General features: G+C 38.2%; 2 protein-coding genes across 4 annotated transcripts in view; both read left to right on the top strand.

The window, feature by feature from the left end:
• Ccdc82 (coiled-coil domain containing 82) overlaps window positions 1–8,011 on the top strand; it is a 33,342-nt gene extending 25,331 nt beyond the window's left edge. For all 3 annotated transcript variants that reach the window (XM_047516888.1, XM_047516887.1, XM_047516886.1), the window contains 2 exons: window positions 381–566; window positions 6,458–8,011. In XM_047516888.1, the coding sequence (XP_047372844.1) occupies window positions 381–566; window positions 6,458–6,523 (252 nt within the window). In that variant the 3' untranslated portion in view covers window positions 6,524–8,011. The remainder of the gene's footprint in view (window positions 1–380; window positions 567–6,457) is intronic.
• A 4,529-nt stretch (window positions 8,012–12,540) lies between these two features.
• The window catches only part of Maml2 (mastermind like transcriptional coactivator 2), a 330,060-nt gene continuing 324,550 nt past the window's right edge, over window positions 12,541–18,050 (top strand). The window contains exon 1 of the mRNA XM_047519552.1: window positions 12,541–13,562. Within this exon, the coding sequence (XP_047375508.1) occupies window positions 13,050–13,562 (513 nt within the window). The 5' untranslated portion in view covers window positions 12,541–13,049. The remainder of the gene's footprint in view (window positions 13,563–18,050) is intronic.

Genomic DNA, 18,050 nt, shown 5'->3' with positions numbered 1-18,050 from the left:
CTTATGTTTGGGCGTCATTGATTTGACACCTGTTTTCTCTCTGGGTTGGGTTAAATACCCCTCCTTAAATACCCCTCCTTCCTCATTAGCCTCTTGATGGCATCTTGTGCATAACATTTGTCACATTGTTTTATAATCCTTCATTTTTTCCCCAAAACTGTAAGCTCCCTAATAGATAGTACATCTTTTTTATTTTATCTCCAGTAACTGGTTGTATAAATAAGAGAAGAAAAAGTAATCACTATATTAACAAAATAAAATTAAGAATGCATTTTCTAGGTTCTAATATTAAAGAAAATCTGAAAGTCAGAAAGGTCATATAGTCATTACTACTATCTTACTTCATAGGTAATACAATAATATTTATTTCTTGATATTAGGTGTTTACTGTTGGCAGAATATGTGCTGATCGTACCAGAATTTATCATAAACTGAAACATTTTAAGTTCAAACTATACCAGGAATGTTGCTCAATTGCAAAGACAGAAGAAGTTGAGGATGAACAGGTTAAAGAAACAGTGGAAAGAATTTTCAGTCAGTCAAAAGAAAATGGCTGGATTAAAGAGGTAAGGTGAATATAAAAGAACCCTCTCATTCTGTAGATTCTGGAGCCTCATTATGATCAGGAAAACCCACAAATTATTAGAAGACAGTGAAAATTATAAGAGAATCTCTTCTCCCCATTTCTTTGTACTTTCTCTTTTTTCATACATTCTTTCATGCTTATCATTGCCCTACCCTGAATAGATATCCTGATATTCTAAGGATTCACTCAGTTCATCAGATAAATTTTAATTAATAATAATGCTATCCCTTAATGAATGATCTCTGTCCTTTCACATATGTAGTTCATATATATGTATCCCCTTATTTTCTTTGATAAGGTATAGAACTCAACTCTGCTTGCCTGCTTCCTAGTCTTTAGAATAGTTCTTGTGACCTGAGAGTGAAGAAGTACCTGGTGCCAGTATGAGGAAAGGATCTCCGCTGCCAGTTCTAATACCACCCACATCCTCTTCTTGAGGACATGGGACTGAGCAGTGAGCAATGTAACTGAAGATCAAGGGGAATGCATAGGTTTCAGGCCATTATACTAGTTTTGATTCCCCCCTATCCTGTTGATCATTAAATTTTATATCAGGGATAGAGTGGGGTTTTGAAGAGTGCACTGGATTCCCAAAGATCTGTTGGCAGCTCATAAGCTCTGGTCTGTTTACAGATCTTTTAGAATTGTTTATAGTGCACAAAAAGAATACTAATATGATTGCAGTCTTCTTCTAAAACAAGTCTAGTTACACGGATATATAAGAAAGAACAAATAGTAAATTTCAGGCACCTCAGATAAATGGTATATTTATTCTTTAAAAAAAAAAAAAAAGCCTGACTTGAGATCCACTGCCTAGGCTATATCATATGAAATTTGTTTGTGGGAGCAGGGTGGAAGCAGATTTTAGCAAACAAACTTCTGAGCAAAGGGAAAGAAAAACAATAAAACAATTGTCTTAGGATATATCATCTTCAGTGGAGGTCTTTCAGTCTAGAGAATGACATCATGGTTGGTTTCCCTTTGACAATAATTCTTCCACCTTATACCAACACCTAGTGATCTTGCCTGCCTCTGACATCTTGATCCTGAAGTCTTCTTTCATTCATTTTACTCTATTCATCTTTTTATCTTTTACTTTGCTTCTACTTTGCCTACTCCAGATCTCCTCCTACCCATCTTGTGCTTTTCCATTTGTGCTCTTCCATAAGGGAAGAACCATCACTTGTCCAGTAACACATCCTCATTTTCCTAAGCATTAAATTCTTACGTGTTTTTATTGATGTCTTTAGAGGTTGCCAGCCTTTTGTGGAATTGAAAAACCTATTGGTATACCACATTATAAAGGATTGTGTACTATGGGTAGAAAAATCACTGTACACTTATCATGTATATTATGTAATATTATATATGGGAAACCTTATATTTCTTGAAAAACAAAAAGCATTTCCAAATCATGTACCTTGAATAAAGCTGCACAAGGTTTAGGACAACAGAAGGGACCTGGAATAAGAAAAATATTATTGGGGGATAAAAAACCAAATGTCATATTATGCATATAGCGGATAATACTTAGCATTAGGCAGTAAAGGTATTTCAAAATTGTACATGTTTAGGACAATAAACATATTTTTCATATTAAAATAGTAAAGAGATTGATTTTCTTTTGAGATTTTCCCCTCACTTTAGAAAAGATTTGTCTATAGAATTTCTCCAAAGATTTCCTAGAAACCGTCGTGTTTATAGCCAACATAAACCCATATGCAGTTTTTTGTACTCTGATGAAATTTCAGAATTTGTCAGGAACTCTGACTTTCTCACCCTCATTCTGTTTATCCCTGTCTGTGTGAGCCTTTAAGTGACAGCACTGCATATGTTTTGTGATGCTTCCCTTCATTCTGCAGTTTTGTGACCATAGTTACTCTGACTCTTTAGAATATCTGGGCTCAGTCAACTTGACGCCTATCTCAGTGGCTGTTTCTGCTTTCAGCTCCCAATTAAGTCAAACCCTTCTTTTGCCATACACAATTTGTTCCTGTCTTTCTCCCCCCCAGCTCATGTTCCACACTTTGCTTTTACCCTTACCTATCCCCTCTCCTTCAAGAACTTTTCTTCCATTACCTCGGGGTATCTCAGTGTGTTCTCAAACACCTGCCAACTAGACTTCATTCTTCTTATTTTTATTCCACAAACTATTGAATGAGGATTATCTGTTTTAATCTAATGAAATAAAAAGAATGTAAAAGTAACTCAAGTATAAGAAAGAAAAAGTGATAGGAAAATTGTAATAAAACCAAAATACATAGCAAAAATAATAATATATGACTCATTCTTAAATACTCTAATATGCTACAAGCAAAATTCTAACCAATTTTTTTATTAAGAGGAAAGTTCAAATGATGATGAGATTTCCCAGGCAGTTGAAAATAAGACTGTTGGGATGGGGTAATAGATATATGAACACCAGGAAATAATGAAAGTATGTCATATTAAATGTCAGTTTTGCACAAAAGTTGGCTCAAACCTGTCTTTCCTATGTACATATATGAATACTCCATAGTGAATCTCACCATCGTGTACATCCACAAGACTGGGGTCCTAATTAGAATAAGATATAGTTCATGTTTATATAGTTATATCAAAATGAATTCTACTGTCATGTATAACTAAAAAGAAACAATAAAATTGAAAAATAGAAATAAATTCTAAATTTATTGCTTGAAAATTATTGTATAAAGAACTTTAAATTATAACTAGAAACTCCTTCCTTTCCTTAAATTCTTCTAATTTCTTCTCCCTCTTTTCCCCCTACATTTTAACTTACCTTTTCTTTTCCCCCCCACCCTTTAAGATGATGTTTCTCAAAACATTGCCCTTGAGTGTCTATATCAGAATCACCTAGTTTGTGAAAAATATATAATCCCTGGCTTTATCTAAATTTACTGAATGAGAATCCTTGAGGAGGTTAAACATCCAATGTTTGAAAAATTGAGTGATTAAGTTACAGACAAGGACCACTGCTTGAAAGTACATATTACACTAAATTATGCCTTCAGCTTCTCAAAGTTGCCTTGACAAATCTCTTCCTTTCTGTGGATGTAGGCTGCTACTTCTGACTCCAAGCTCCTTTTATTTTCTGATTGCTTTCCCACAATCGCAGCTCTTTCCATTAGTAGTCCCATCTGGTACTACAAGAGAGTAATCTTATTATTAAAATAAGACCTAAACTCTCCAAATGTTCAGTGAAGAGAACTAAGGGAGCTGTATCTTTAGGTGGAGAAATGGAAGAATTATACCAACTGCCTTTTTCTCTGTTTCACTTTCTCTTTTGAGGTTTTTCATTTTTGTCACCAAAGCTGCTACCTCCTTGCCCCCGCTCCTTTAAAACTCAAAAGCATTTGACCCAGCTATCCCACTCCTTGGCCTATACCCAAAGGACTTAAAATCAGCATACTACAGAGATACAGCCACATCAATGTTCATAGCTGCTCAATTCACAATAGCCAGATTGTGGAACCAACCTAGATATCCTTCAATTGATGAATGGATAAAGAAACTGTGGTACATATATACAATGGAATATTACTCCGCCATAAAGAATGATAAAATTATGGCATTTGCAGGCAAATGGATGAAATTGGAGAATATCATGCTAAGTGAGATAAGCCAATCCCAAAAAACCAAAGGACGAATGATCTCGCTGATAAGCGGACGATGACACATAATGGGTGTTGGGAGGGGTTAGTGTTAGGGTTAGGGTTAGGTTTAGGGTTAGGGTTAGGGAAGGGTGGCAAGAATGGAGGAAGGAAGGATTGTATAGAGGGAAAAGAGGGGTGGGAGGGGTGGGGGGAAGGGAAAAAATAACAATGAATCAAACTACATTTACCCTATGTAAATTTATGATTACACAAATGGTATGCCTTTACTCCATGTACAGAGAAACAACATGTATCCCATTTGTTTACAATAAAAAAATGAAAAAAAAAGGAAACAGCATACTGTAATGGTTAAATGCATAGATTTAAGTATTTGCTCTGCCATTACTAGTAATGGAATTTGGAGGCAAGGTACTTTAAGTTTCTATAAAACAGGAACTAAATAATATGAATTAGAATTTTGATTGTGGAGTTAAATAAGTAGCACATTTGAAACATTGATTATAGAGCTAGCAATTAGAAAGTGCTCAGTTAATATTAGTTATTATTTTTAATATAAGCAAGAAGAGATTTTGCTTCCTTTTTATATCTGGGATAGAGCCAGATACTGTGGCACACATCTGTAACCCCAGCTATTCAGGAGGCTGAAGCAGAAGGGTAGAAGGCTTGAGATCAGCCTTAGCAATGATCTTCTCTCAAAATAAAATTTAAGAAAAAGAGCTAGGGACATAGATCAGTGGTAGAGTGTGCTAGAGTGTTTGCCTAGCATGAGTGAGGCCCTGGGTTCAATCCCCAACAAGATAAATTTATATTTTTAGAAACAAATTTAATAAATAAAGATTAAATAAATTAAATAACATAAAGAAAAATAATGTAAAAAGCATCAAACAACAAAACTTTTAAAGAATACATTTCTAATCTTAAAGTACTTTATATATCTACTAACTCTATCTGAGTACTGGGACAAGAAAATTCCTAAGTAGTCTATAGATTATTTCTCCTCTTGTTCTTTTCTTCCTTCTTTCCTGAGAAGATGGTGCAATCAGAGATCTTGGGGTTATAAAAAAGGGTTTCATGACCTTATCTAGAAGGAAAATGGACTCCTCACATACCCTTCTATAGGTCTCTACCACCACAAAAGTCAGGTTCTTAGAAATCTTTTCATCTCATTAGGGGTAGACCTCAGAGGTCGTATCAAGAAACCATAAGATCATTTAATCTCCTCAACTGAAGTAAGCACTTTGCACTCTGTATATCCTTCACTGAACTCACATGTCTCTCTTGTTCCCCCAATCTACTTGTGAAATAGCCCTGCTCTCTCCCCTACTCCCTCAACTTGAAATCTCTAAATCATTCTTGACTACTCTCTTTCCACCCAGTTCCTTATACTCCGTCTTCATTGCTATCACTCAAATTTGGACCCTCATGACCTAAATTGTTATCATAGGTTCATAACTGGTTGTGAAACCCCTTTAGAATGACTATTTTACCAATTTCCTTAACATATACCTCAGATCAGGTCAGTCCTCTGCTCCATACCTTTAGCACCATTCCAATGCCTGTCAAATTATTGCTCCACTCCTAGCATTTCATACTTTTTATTCTCTGACCTTAATCTCTTTAGTTCAATCTTATCTCTCTCAATTCCTTAGAATGTAGTCAAAACTCTTACTTCCTTGTCAAATTACTTTGGATGAACATGTTATCTCTTGCAGAAAAATTTGCTAACTTTTTGCCTACCCAATCTTTTTGCCCAGGATAGCTTGAATGTTACTCTTTTCCAGCCACCTCAGCTAACCATGACTTCTGAACCATCATAGCAGTATCTTTACTCCCGTATGACGCTTATTATTGATTGTTATAGTGTAGTACTGCTAAACTCTAGTTTCCATTGGGACAGGGAAATTATCTTTCAAATTTCTGTACCTAGTCATTAGCATAGTATTTGATATATATGTCCTATAAATATTTTAATAAGTTATTGAAGTTATTAAATTTCTACTATATTAATAGAAAAATTTTAATTTGTGAGTTGTGAAATTAACAATACTATTGTTTGATTTTTTTTCCTCAGTGCTTTCTATGAGTTAGGTATGTTTATTTGAAATTGAATTCCTAACTATAATAAAAAGATATTTGTTCCTAATTACCATGAAATGCATTTCTGTTGTAGTTTGAAAAACATGTGTAGTTTGAAAAGGCCTGTTTATCTTGACTGCTTTAAGTAAAATAACTAGCTTTTTTATTGTATATGCAGAAATATGGTCAACTTGAAGAATATCTCAATTTTGCGGATTACTTTCAAGATGAGAAGTTTGACTGAATTGTAATACATTTCCTTCAGAGAAGATTTTATAAATTCTTGTAAATGTGAAGATCATGAACCTTGTTTTCCGTATTATGTGGCATATTTATATGTTTTATGTGTATCTTCCAGCAAAATATCTTGTTTAAAACATGTTCATCTAATTTCCCATGGAATGGCACTCTACATCTAATAAAACTTTCATCTGCTATACATGGAAAACAAGCTTAATAATTATTAAGCCCATAAATGTATTTTAAGGTTATCTAACAATGCCTTTATTGCAGATGACTATCGAGTGAATTAGCTAATCATGTTCTGTCAGTTTAGTAGAAATATATTGTATTTAAAAATATTTAGCCTAACATCTATATATATTTATTGCTGAATCTCTGTTAAGGTCTATTTGTTATCCTTTCACAGTATTAAATGACTTTCTTCACTAATATATTTTTTACTATCATCTAAATCAGTGGGCCATAGAAGAAACCTTATTGTATTATTCTGTTCAGTTCAGTCCCCTTGCCTCATAATCAGACTGTAGCTATTCTATTCCAACTAGGAGAGTGCTTTATGCTTCTTCTAAAGTTTTCCTTACAAATGAATTTCAGGCCTCTGAGAGTCTTTCAAACCTCGCATTCAGGAAAAATTCATGATCTGTATTTTCATACTTTATGAAGTTATTTCTTTTTTCTATTCAATATTGTCTAAATGTGTTTTAGTCAGTTTTTTCACTGTTGTTGTGACTAAAAGGGTCTGACCAGCACAATTATAGGGGAGGAACAGTTTATTTGAGGACTCACAGTTTCATAGGTCTTAGACCATAGAAGGCTGGCTCTGTTCCTCAGGACTCCAGGTGAGACTGAACAATATGGGGGAAGAGTGTAGCAGAGGGAAACAGCTCACATTGTGATCAGGAAACAGAGTGAGAGTTTCTACTCTTCAGATACAAAGTATATACCCCAAAACCATCCCTCAATTCTAATCTCCAGCCATACCCTCTCACAACTAGTCAGTTAATCCCTATATCTGGGGATTAAATCACTGATTGTGTTAAGACTCTTATGTAACCCAATCATTTCTCCTTTGAACCTTCTTGTGTTGTCTCACACCATGTGAGCTTTCGGGGACACCTCACATCCAAACCATAACAAGATGTTAATGATTATATTTTATTTTTTACCCAAAACTTTCCCAATATACGCATATGTGTTAGGGTCTGAAGATCTCAGAGACAAGTTCATCCAAAAACACTTTCACAGCATATTTTGGTATCTGCATTACTTTGCACATTTTCATGTTCCCATAGTATAATAAATAGTTGTGAAGTGAACAAATGGATCCTGTCTATTCCATCTTTAATTCTTAATAGTAGTATTCTAGAAGGATCTGGTCTGTGGAAATTTAGATTCTTTTTTCTTTTCTTACTGGAAGTGTTAATTGAACTTGGCTTTATCTATTATGAGATTCAGGGCATGGACCTCAATGTATGTGTGTGTGTGTGTGTGTGTGTGTGTATATATATATGTATATATATATATTTTTTTTTTTTTTGTTAAATCTTTACATGGAGATTAGTTAATATTTTCTGTAATTCATTTTCTGTAATTATCACTATTATTATTTTAAACAAACTGGATTTTTAAAAACTCACAAAGTGGTGAGAATATTGATGCTGATGTTTAATGAGAAGTGCATACATTTTTCAAAAGTGAAATAGAAATTGGTCATACATGTGTATCCATTTTATTTCTGTGGAACATGGAGAAATAATCCTTAATTCCAGGGAATAAAAATTAAGCCACAGTTGAAAGGTGAAGATGAAGGGACTTGGTTCAAAAAGAAGCAAGATAGAAGTAGAGAAATGATAGTCAAGGTGAGGAGGGTGAGGGACCATGATTTGTAAAAAGGAAGGCCAGAGAAAATGATCTCTAAAGTTTCTCTGAAGACCCTGGAAGCATCACTTTGCATGTGACACATGACAAACTCGAGAAAGCTGAAGAGGAAGAGAATTTCAACCTGAAGGTATAAAACTTTATTATTTGTAATGGTATGCAATTAATTCATAAAATGAAGGCACTAATAATTCCAGATACTTAAGATAGTAGCTGATCTAATTCCTAGGTCAGGCACAATTGTTGATCACAAAATACATGCAGGTAGTTTTTCTTATGTCTGGGGGTATTACAACCAAGCATGCTATTTTAGTGGATGTTTGGAGGATGCAAGAGGACTTTAGGTACAAAGTACATGATAACACCAAAAGCATGACAAAGATACAGGCTGGTAGGAATGGAGAATTAATATGGTTTAGGGGACCCAAACAGTTTTATAAGAAAATACAAATGTCAAAAATTAGAATTAACCTTTACTGGTATTAAGACATATACTATATTATTTTATCAATTGATCCAATTATAACACTAAAAATAGCTTGTAAGCTTATAAATCTCACATGACAATGTTTTTAGATCTGGGCATTTATCTCTGTAATATTAGTTAATGTAGTATTAGGTAGCTATGTATGATTGCAATGATGAGTAAGGTGAAAATAGAAAAGTAAAAAGTCACGCTTGAAAGAATTCATAGGGCTTAACCAAAGTTTGGGGGATATGAGAGGAGGCACAAAACCATGAGACAGGAAAAATAAGGGAAAAAAAGATGGTTATTTCATAGATAGTTGAGTATAGTTGACTAGATTTCCAACTTTGTGCACTCATATTCAAGTGAGTTATTGTATCCACGTTCATTCCTTGCAGGTATTAGTGGGGCTTGCTTACAGTGAGTGTTGATTGAGGAATAGTTGCATTCCTTGAGTTACTGCAGAAATAGTTTGACTGTCTTGTAATTCCTTCATTCTTGATTTTAAGGCAGCAAGTCTGGTGGGTAAGAGCATAAGTTTGAAGTCAGTCTTGAGTTGGGTCCTGGTCTGATAACTTCCTTGTTATATGAACTGAAGCTTAATATTATGTCAGTTTTCTCACAAATGGGCTTAATAATAGCTGTCTCCCAGAACTGCAAATAAAGGAAGATCATATATATGAAGTGCTGTGCCTGAAACCAATATTTTGAAAATAAACAGTCATAAGTGATGTAAGTAGAAATGAAGAGTTAATGATGATAAATGTCAACTGAAATTAAATGACTAGTCTGTATAAGGGTAAATGTATGCAAAAAATATTCCAAAAAGTGTCCCATACCACTGGAATATAGTATGAAAATGTGCTTATAGTATGAAGTTTTGCTTCCCAAGCTTTTAAGATATGTCTGTGTCTAACATAGAAATCAGTTTATTACCCAATGCATACATGCACTGAAATATCATATGCTACCCCATAAATATATACAGTTTTTACATGTCAATTATGTGTCATTTGATGTAAATTTATAAATCACTTTTAAAATTTATATCATTTGGAATAGTTGATTTGACTAAGGATTCCATGCTATTAATCACAATCTATGTTACTACAGGGTGAAAGCGTAAACAGTAAGATTTAAACTTAAAAATATTATAATTTTTCTTTCATCAGGTATGATTACTGAATGTCAAATACCCACAGTAAAGAAGATATTGTCTAATGAACACAACTTTTAAAAAATCAAATATAAAATGATCAAAACTCCTTCACATTTTAATGACACCACATGATGAGTTCTTCATTCAAATTTTGCTTACTTAACAAAGATATATTTCTATCTTCCTTTACATGAATAATAAGGAAATTAGCCTTGAATGGGACAGATAGAAATATGTTCCAATGAAAAGCTAAATGTTACGTAAGCTGAGTATCCTTAATACAAAAATACAAAATCTGAAATGCTCCTAAAAATCTGAAACTTTCTAAGTACCAATGATAAATTTTGGAGCATTTCAAATTTTCACTTCGGGGATATTCAATTGGTGTAGTCTATACAAATATTCCAAAAGCTGAAAAACTCAGAAAACTGAAACATTCTAGTTCCAAGCATTTTGGATAAGGTATACTTAACCTGTATTCTATCGGAGTATACTTGCCTCCATTTCTAACCTAACAGTTGTGAAAATAAAATGGACAAAAAGTAGCTCAGTCTATTGGGAACTAAACTGAATAAAATCCAGCCTTGAAATGTTTGCATTTATTTTGACCATTCATTTCTGCTCAGAGCTCAGTATGAAGCAGGATCATGTTACTGAAATGCCAGTTGATTTAAATTAATGAAGCTCCTCTACTTGAGAACTCAAATCCAAATGACATCCAAATTAGTACTCCTAAATTATTTTTGGTTCCAACTTCCAATATTGTACTTACCTTAATTTACTCTCCACAATTTATATATAGACAAGCAGAAGCCACTATAAGGCTGGCTAAAGACAGGATCATCTAATGTTGAGGAGACAATGTGCTTTGTAAGAGTCTATTTGGTTTGTTTTCTTAAACTTGAAACTCATCTGGTACGTGTTGATTTTCTTCATTGCTTATGTAAACCAGATAGCTCTAGAAAACACTCACCTTGCATTTGGTTGTCATATGCAATCTTAAATTTTCAAAGAAAAACCTTTTTTTTTTCCTTCTAGAACTAGTATTAGTAATTTCATCATCCTCGTAAGGATTTTGTTTATCTCTATTGATTTGCTTTGACCACCCAGATTAACCACCCAGAGACACACAGAAAGGAGGCAGATACCACCCACCTGCGTGCCCTTAAGGAAATGGCAACGATTTCCCTTCCTCTCTACACCCCTCCCAAACACATTCGCCAACTTCCTTACTAATGAACATTTCCTCAATGCTCACCTAGTTCTCGTTAGGGTGCTCAGTGGTGTCATTTACAACATATTGAAAGATGAAAATGATATCCTCAGAGGGGCGTAATATAGGTCTGAAAGGGAAAATACATTCCCTGGCCGGGAATTTCTTAAACATTTAGAGCTAGTGAAATAGTTGCACAGAGGTTGGGGAATTTCCCCAGTCTTCCCCGCATCACCAAGTCTGAGGCCGAGCTGAGCGAAGTCTGTTGAGAGACGCAGGCTTTGGGATTTACCTCTTCAGCCACTGGGAGGCCCTCTGCGTTCCCCTTTCCCCGGTGCCTGGCTGCGATTACTCACTTGAGCAGTGGCACCAGCCTTCCACCAGGGAGCCTCGAGCGAGCTCTCCCGCCCTCCCCCTCCCCGCCCCCCCCCACCCCCCCCCCCCCGCGGCTTGCTGGCTCTCTCTTTCTCCCTCTCTGTCTCACTCTCTCTCTTTCTCTCCCTCTCCTATCGGAGCACAATGAAAGCCTGTGTATCGCCTGTGTATCGCCGTGACTCCGGGCGGGAGCCAGTGTCAGCAAGCGGCTAACAACAGACGAGAAAGAGAAAGGAAAATACAAGCTACTTTTTTTTTTTTTTTTTTTCCATCTATAAAGCGGAGCAATACAAGAGATAGAACCACATTGCTTATTGCGAGTCCAGACCCTCAGATCCACTGGCCGGGGATGGAATGTACAAAAGTGGACAGAAAAGTGGCTGGACATGACTCGGTGCAATTTGCTGGAAGTTTGTAAGTTTGACCATCGTTTGTAAATTACTCTTGGAAGAGTTTGTGTCTCTTGATACTGTATTAGAATAGAGCCGGGGGTGAGGAATAGAACCGTAAGCGGGAAAGAAAATATGTGTCGAAGGATCTCTCTCAGTGGCTAGCCACTTCAGATTGCTTTCATTTAAAGCTAGGAAACCTTAGAGGGAATGAGGATTTTGCCGGTGATTGGATTAGCAGAAGAAAAAAGCATGGTCCCAAAGTCCAATTACTGACATTGTTAACGATTGAAAAGCTGTCTCCTTTTGGGAGAAGACAACATCCTACAGCACCCCAAGGAGGAGATAACACTGGAGCAAAGAGAAAGAGAGGAAAAATCAAAGCCAAAAGACAGTTGCCCTTGATTTTTGCACATTTTGAACATTGACTTCAAAACGTTCTGAAACAACACTGTTGTGTTTTTTGTGTTGTTGTTTTTTTTTTCCTTTTTTTTTTTTTTTTAACCTGAGAAAAAGTAAAGGCTGCTTTTTACACAGACCACGGTAGAAATGTGTTTCTCTGCAGATACATCCCCATAATTTTCTTAAACAACTAGGTGCGGGAGTCCTGCTCTCTATTAATACCTCTCTCAATTCCATTTTCTGTGTGTTTCTGTCTCTTGCTTGACAATCCCTGAATTCTTGAACTAACCCCCAGACTGTGTGTTTACAAAGTACCTAGTGGCTCTTGTCAGCTTCTGGGGGGGTAGAAATCCACCAACTCTGTCCAACTTCTCCAGAGCTGTCAAATGCAATTAGAGTAAGTTGATCAGGGTTTGTTTCCAACTTATCCTCTCCAGTTGGTCTCCATTCTTTTCTCCCCACCCTCTTTTTACTAACTCCCCTCCCCCACACCTTCTCTACTGCTCCCCCCACCTCTGAAGACCTCTATTCATGTGGCCCTGAACACTGAGCTCACATTGTCAAAAACAGATTTGCCTGCAATAGACAACAGTAGCCTCTTTCCACCTCACTATCCCAGAGGCAGCAATCATTGTGTCCAATAAGATGGGGGACACAGCGCCCCCGCAGGCCCCCGCAGGCGGGCTGGGGGGGCCCTCTGGGGCGGGGCTCCTTGGAGGGGGCTCAGTCACCCCGAGGGTGCACAGTGCTATCGTGGAACGCCTGCGGGCTCGGATTGCTGTCTGCCGCCAGCACCACCTGAGCTGTGAAGGACGCTATGAACGTGGTAGGGCCGAGAGCTCAGACCGCGAAAGGGAGAGCACCTTGCAGCTCCTGAGCCTTGTACAGCATGGCCAGGGAGCAAGGAAGGCTGGCAAACACACCAAGGCCAATGCCACCGCTGCCACCACTTCAGCCCCTCCACCGCCCCCTGCTGCCCCTCCTACGGCTTCCCAAGCAGCAGCAACAGCAGCCCCACCGCCCCCACCAGACTATCACCATCACCACCAGCAGCATCTGTTGAACAGTAGCAATAATGGTGGCGGTGGTGGGATAAATGGAGAACAGCAGCCACCAGCTTCAAACCCAGGGGACCAGAGGAACTCAGCCCTGATTGCGGTAAGGCACCTGGTTTTCTCATGCTTCTGGCTATGGTCATGTGACCTTTTGTAAAGGTAGAGGTTGCCTTGACCTAATGCAGAATGGATGGCAGTGAAGAAGGCCAAGATGTCACTGATGACCTCAAAGGCCACTGAGTGTGTTTTTTGTGTGCTTTTATACTCTTACTCATCAAATCCCACCAATGCTCATGCATGGATTTTCCACCACCTGTAGAATCTTCCTTAACTGATAAGAGGTCCTAGTTTTCCAGAGGCTCTCTGGGGTCCAGGACTTATAAAAGATTCTGCAGCAGAGGTAGACCCTGTGTCAAGGCCCCTCTTGCTTTGGCTAGCCCGTTCTAATTAGGCCCAACAAGCCATTCTTTAGCCTGGAGGCATTTATCAGTTCAAATGACCTTTATCAAAGCCTTTGCCTTTTTGCCCCATTTCCCCTCCTCCCTTTGAAGTGTCCCTTCTTCTGGGTTAAGAGAACATAAATGGCACTTGTAATACAGAACAAGTTCCCTGAATGTCTACTCGGTCAGTTAAAAAAAAATGGGGAAAATATCCCAAAGATAGACTGGTGAAGGATGTTCTTAGGAGGCCTACTCCCTGATTTTCTGTGGACCCCACCCCACTCCCCACCTAGCTTCTTTTCTAGACACTCAGATCAAGCAGTGATAACTCAAAGCATTTAGGGAAGTAGGTAGGCAAGGAGAGCTATTTACACAGAAGTTATCCTGGGAAGCGCCTTGTCTTTAGCCACTCCTGGTGACTGCATATCAAACCCAAAAGTTCTGATTAAGTTTCTGACTGGAAGTGCTTCCTCAGAGGCACAGACACACTCCACCCAGAGGGAGGATCCCTTGAATCATTGATTCTGGGTCCCAGTCCTGGTCAGGTGACTGCTTGCCTGGGATGTGCTGGCACTACCCCCCCAGGGGGGCGGGTTGCTGGGTCAGTAGCCTTTGGATAGAAGGTGGACCCTACCCTGCTCTGGAGCCCTGTGGGCTTCCCCCGTGAGTTTCACAGGGTTCCTGAAGTTCTGTGTCTGCTCATGGCACAGTTTTAGTTTCCCCAAGCTAGCTCTGGTGAAAAGCAGAAACAGGAAATGGCCTTGTTAGCCCAAAAGTACTCAGAAAGCCCATAGAACCAGATGGTACCTTGTCAATGTCTCCTCCTCCAGAGGAACTGGAAAATGAGCTCTGGAGATCCGGAATCCTCCAGCCAGCCCCCTGAGGTGTTTCCTTCCGCTCCCCCTTATCCCTGCCCTGAGTCTGTGATGGAGAGATTTCCTGGATCTGGGGTCTACGATGCTCTTCTCCCCATCCAGACACACATTTTGCTTGGGATAACCAGAACTCCAACTCCTTGACACCAGCTCCAGGTGAAAAACATAACCACAGTTCCACTGCCCAGTTTTTACTATTTTATCTTTGAACGCAGTTAGCTTGTGGGGGTTATGTTGGAGCTTCGAGGCCTGATTTCCTTTCTCTACCACCTGCTCCATTGCTGCTTCTCTCTGGAATTCCCCAGCAGAGCAGTGGGAGTTTGTTTTGTGAAGGAGAGATGCTAGGGTGAAGGAGGAGGGCAAAGAATTGCGCGAATGGCGAGAAGAATGAAGTTTGTATGTATGTGTGTGTCACCAGCATCTGCAGCCAAAAGTAACTAAATGCCTTGATTGTCCCCAGTAAATTTATAATCTGTCTGCAAGTCTCCCAATAATACAGCTTTGTGTGCTTCACAGTCTCCTGGTAAGTGTTTCTGGGATGATACTGAGAGCAAGGCACCCAGCCCAGCCCTGAGAGGGGAAAACTGATCTCTGCCCTGGGTGCCAAGACTGGAGGAGCCATGAAGGGGCCACAGGGGCTTTTCCCCTTTGGAAGGAATCTTGCATGTCTACCTATAACCTTGGGGTGCTTTTGATTTGGGTTGTTTGTTTGTTTGTTTGTTTTTGTCCAACTTGGAAATAAGATGAGGTCGTCTCTTTTTCTTGAATGCTTTGGGATATGAAATGAAACCAACTTCAGTGGTTATTGTAGCTTTACAATAGCAATATCCATGTTGGCAAGGAACTGAGGAAATAGCATCTGGCCCTAGCTACTTTAAGAGCTAAGCCTACAGAAGTAAAGGTGTTTATTCTGCCACCTCTGTTCTCAGGGACTCTGCTCTCTCTTCTTCTCTCCAATCATCTCCTAATATATTCCCTCAGAGTGGCTCCCTTTCCAAGTGTAGTGATGATGTGGGAGGTTTGACATTAAGTTAGAAAGGAAAAGGGCAACTTATTTCTAAATGGTTGTTCTTTATTGGAACTGTGGGGTTGCAAAGGTTGATCCACAGCTCCCCTTTTGGTTATTGGAAATTCCCTCTCCATTATAGCTTCTAAATTTGGCACTTTATTACTCAGCGTGGTACTCGGAGATGGTGATGCAAATGCCGTATTAACTTGATAACATTGTGTCCGACAGGAGGCCTGGGCATTCAGGAGTGATTCACCAGGCCCATTACACCAGCAGGTCTCAGTTCAAGCAGGCTTCTCTTATTTTCAGAGACACTGTTAATCTAAAGGGTCTTTGCTCAGAATTCTTTCTTAATTTTATTGCTATTGTGTCCATAACCAGATTTATGTGGTCTGGGTGCATTGAATGTATCACTTTAATAGTGAATTTGTATGCTATAAGTGGCCATAAATGTCCTTTGGAGAAAGGGAGAGAATATTGATCATCTAAAATCAAATAAGTGCTGTGTCCTCAGATGAAAGCTGTGTATCCCATATACTTTCTAGTACAATGCCACATATATAGTGAGTAATATTTGCTGAATGAAGGTGAAAGGACTAGTTCTGTTCAGTGGGATAGTATTGACTTTGAGGTGTGTTCTACTGCATAGAACATTTAATATTCTGAGTCCTTTCAATAGTCCAAGTTTCAAGAACAATGCAAGAATAACCTCTAAGCCAGTTCTAATTCTGTCTACTTTGAGAGCCTAATTCTGCAACCCTTACTCAGCCAGTTTCTTCATTTAGCTCAAGTACAAGTTTAGGGGAAGCCCCACTGCTGCAAAGACTGCAGGAACAGGGCCTTTTAGAGGACTTGGTAGTATAGGGCTTTGAGCAAATCTGAATTTCTAACCACTTGGAGGAGACTTTTAGCACTAAATCATTTTCTAGTGAAGTATGTTTGAATCTTTGAATGAACTGTGAAACTGAATAATTGCTGGTCCATGGAACAGTAAGGTTAACACTTCCATGGTACATTATTAATCTTTCCCTCTTGCCTAAGACAATCTCTTTTTCTGTTGCATAGATTGTGTTACTCGGATGGGTAGATAAGTGGTTCTAAGTCGTCTTTGACTTCAGAGATTATCTTTTCGCTAATGTGGTGTGGGGGAAAGAAAGCAGATCAAACAAGGAGACTGTAACTCTTGGTTTTGTGTCTGCTTGATCACTAACCAGCTGGGTTACCTAGGACAGGTCACTTAGCTGTCATCTGTAAAACAAAGAGAACCATAATGCTGCTCTAGCTTGTTGAGAAAAGCAAATCAAGGTATGTTTATGAACAAGCTGGGGAAAAATTAACTGCCCTGCAGAAATACAAGGCATCTTCACTAATATTGCTACTAATAAACTACTGAATGATGAAAAATAATACCAGTTTGTCCAGGGTTTAAATGTATCTCAGCTTTCGGTTGTCTGTTCTCAAGTGGTGAATTAACTTTTATTGTAGAGGAATTGGTATTCCAAATTTAGTGCTGTCAAGATAAAACTGAGATATCAGCTTACTTAAGTGTTCTTAAAGTCCCAGGAAATCCTACTTCTAATGTGCAATGCTGTGAAAGTCTTGGGAATCTTTGAATGCATGTCCTTTACAGCCCCTGCACAGACCTGAGAAGTTTAGGAAAAGTGTGACCCCCAGAGCTCCCAGGAATATTAGAAAAGTCACTTACACAAATGACATGGGAAAGTTAAATATTTTGTCAATAATAGTCTAAAATGTTAATTGTTAGCTTAAGAAAGTCAAACAAGTTAAATCATTGCCAGAGTTCCCTGGTTGTTTGTAACTGATAATAATCAAGTTTCCAATTGACAACTCAAAATTTGAGAGCTGTAAGTTGGGGGCCTGATCTGGGCGTCTGTGGCTGTCTTCGTGATAAATGTCCTCCCCAGGATAGTGATAGGAGTGTTTACGTTATTTATATATGTAGCCATCATTTCCTTAAGAACTGACCTATTTTTGTTCTGTTTTTCCAGAACAAAGTAATAAGAGGAGAGTTCTTATCTATCTAGGACCTTACCACTTCTGTCAAATAAATATAAGATCTCACAAAGGCAAAAGGGTTCAAGTAGAGAGAATTTGGTACCATGCTTTATCAAAAATTGACAGAAAGTTTGCCCTGAGAGCAAGGCGATGTCTTGTAAACCAAGATGTCTTACTTATTTAGATCAATATTTGTTTACAGAAGTCATCTGCTTTCTTTGAACTAATGTCATTGCTAAATGATGTTCATC

Source organism: Sciurus carolinensis, chromosome 11 (assembly GCF_902686445.1).
Source record: "Sciurus carolinensis chromosome 11, mSciCar1.2, whole genome shotgun sequence".
Lineage (NCBI taxonomy): Eukaryota > Metazoa > Chordata > Mammalia > Rodentia > Sciuridae > Sciurus > Sciurus carolinensis.
The sequence above is the reverse complement of the archived record's forward strand: the minus strand, read 5'-3'. Positions and strand labels throughout refer to the sequence as shown.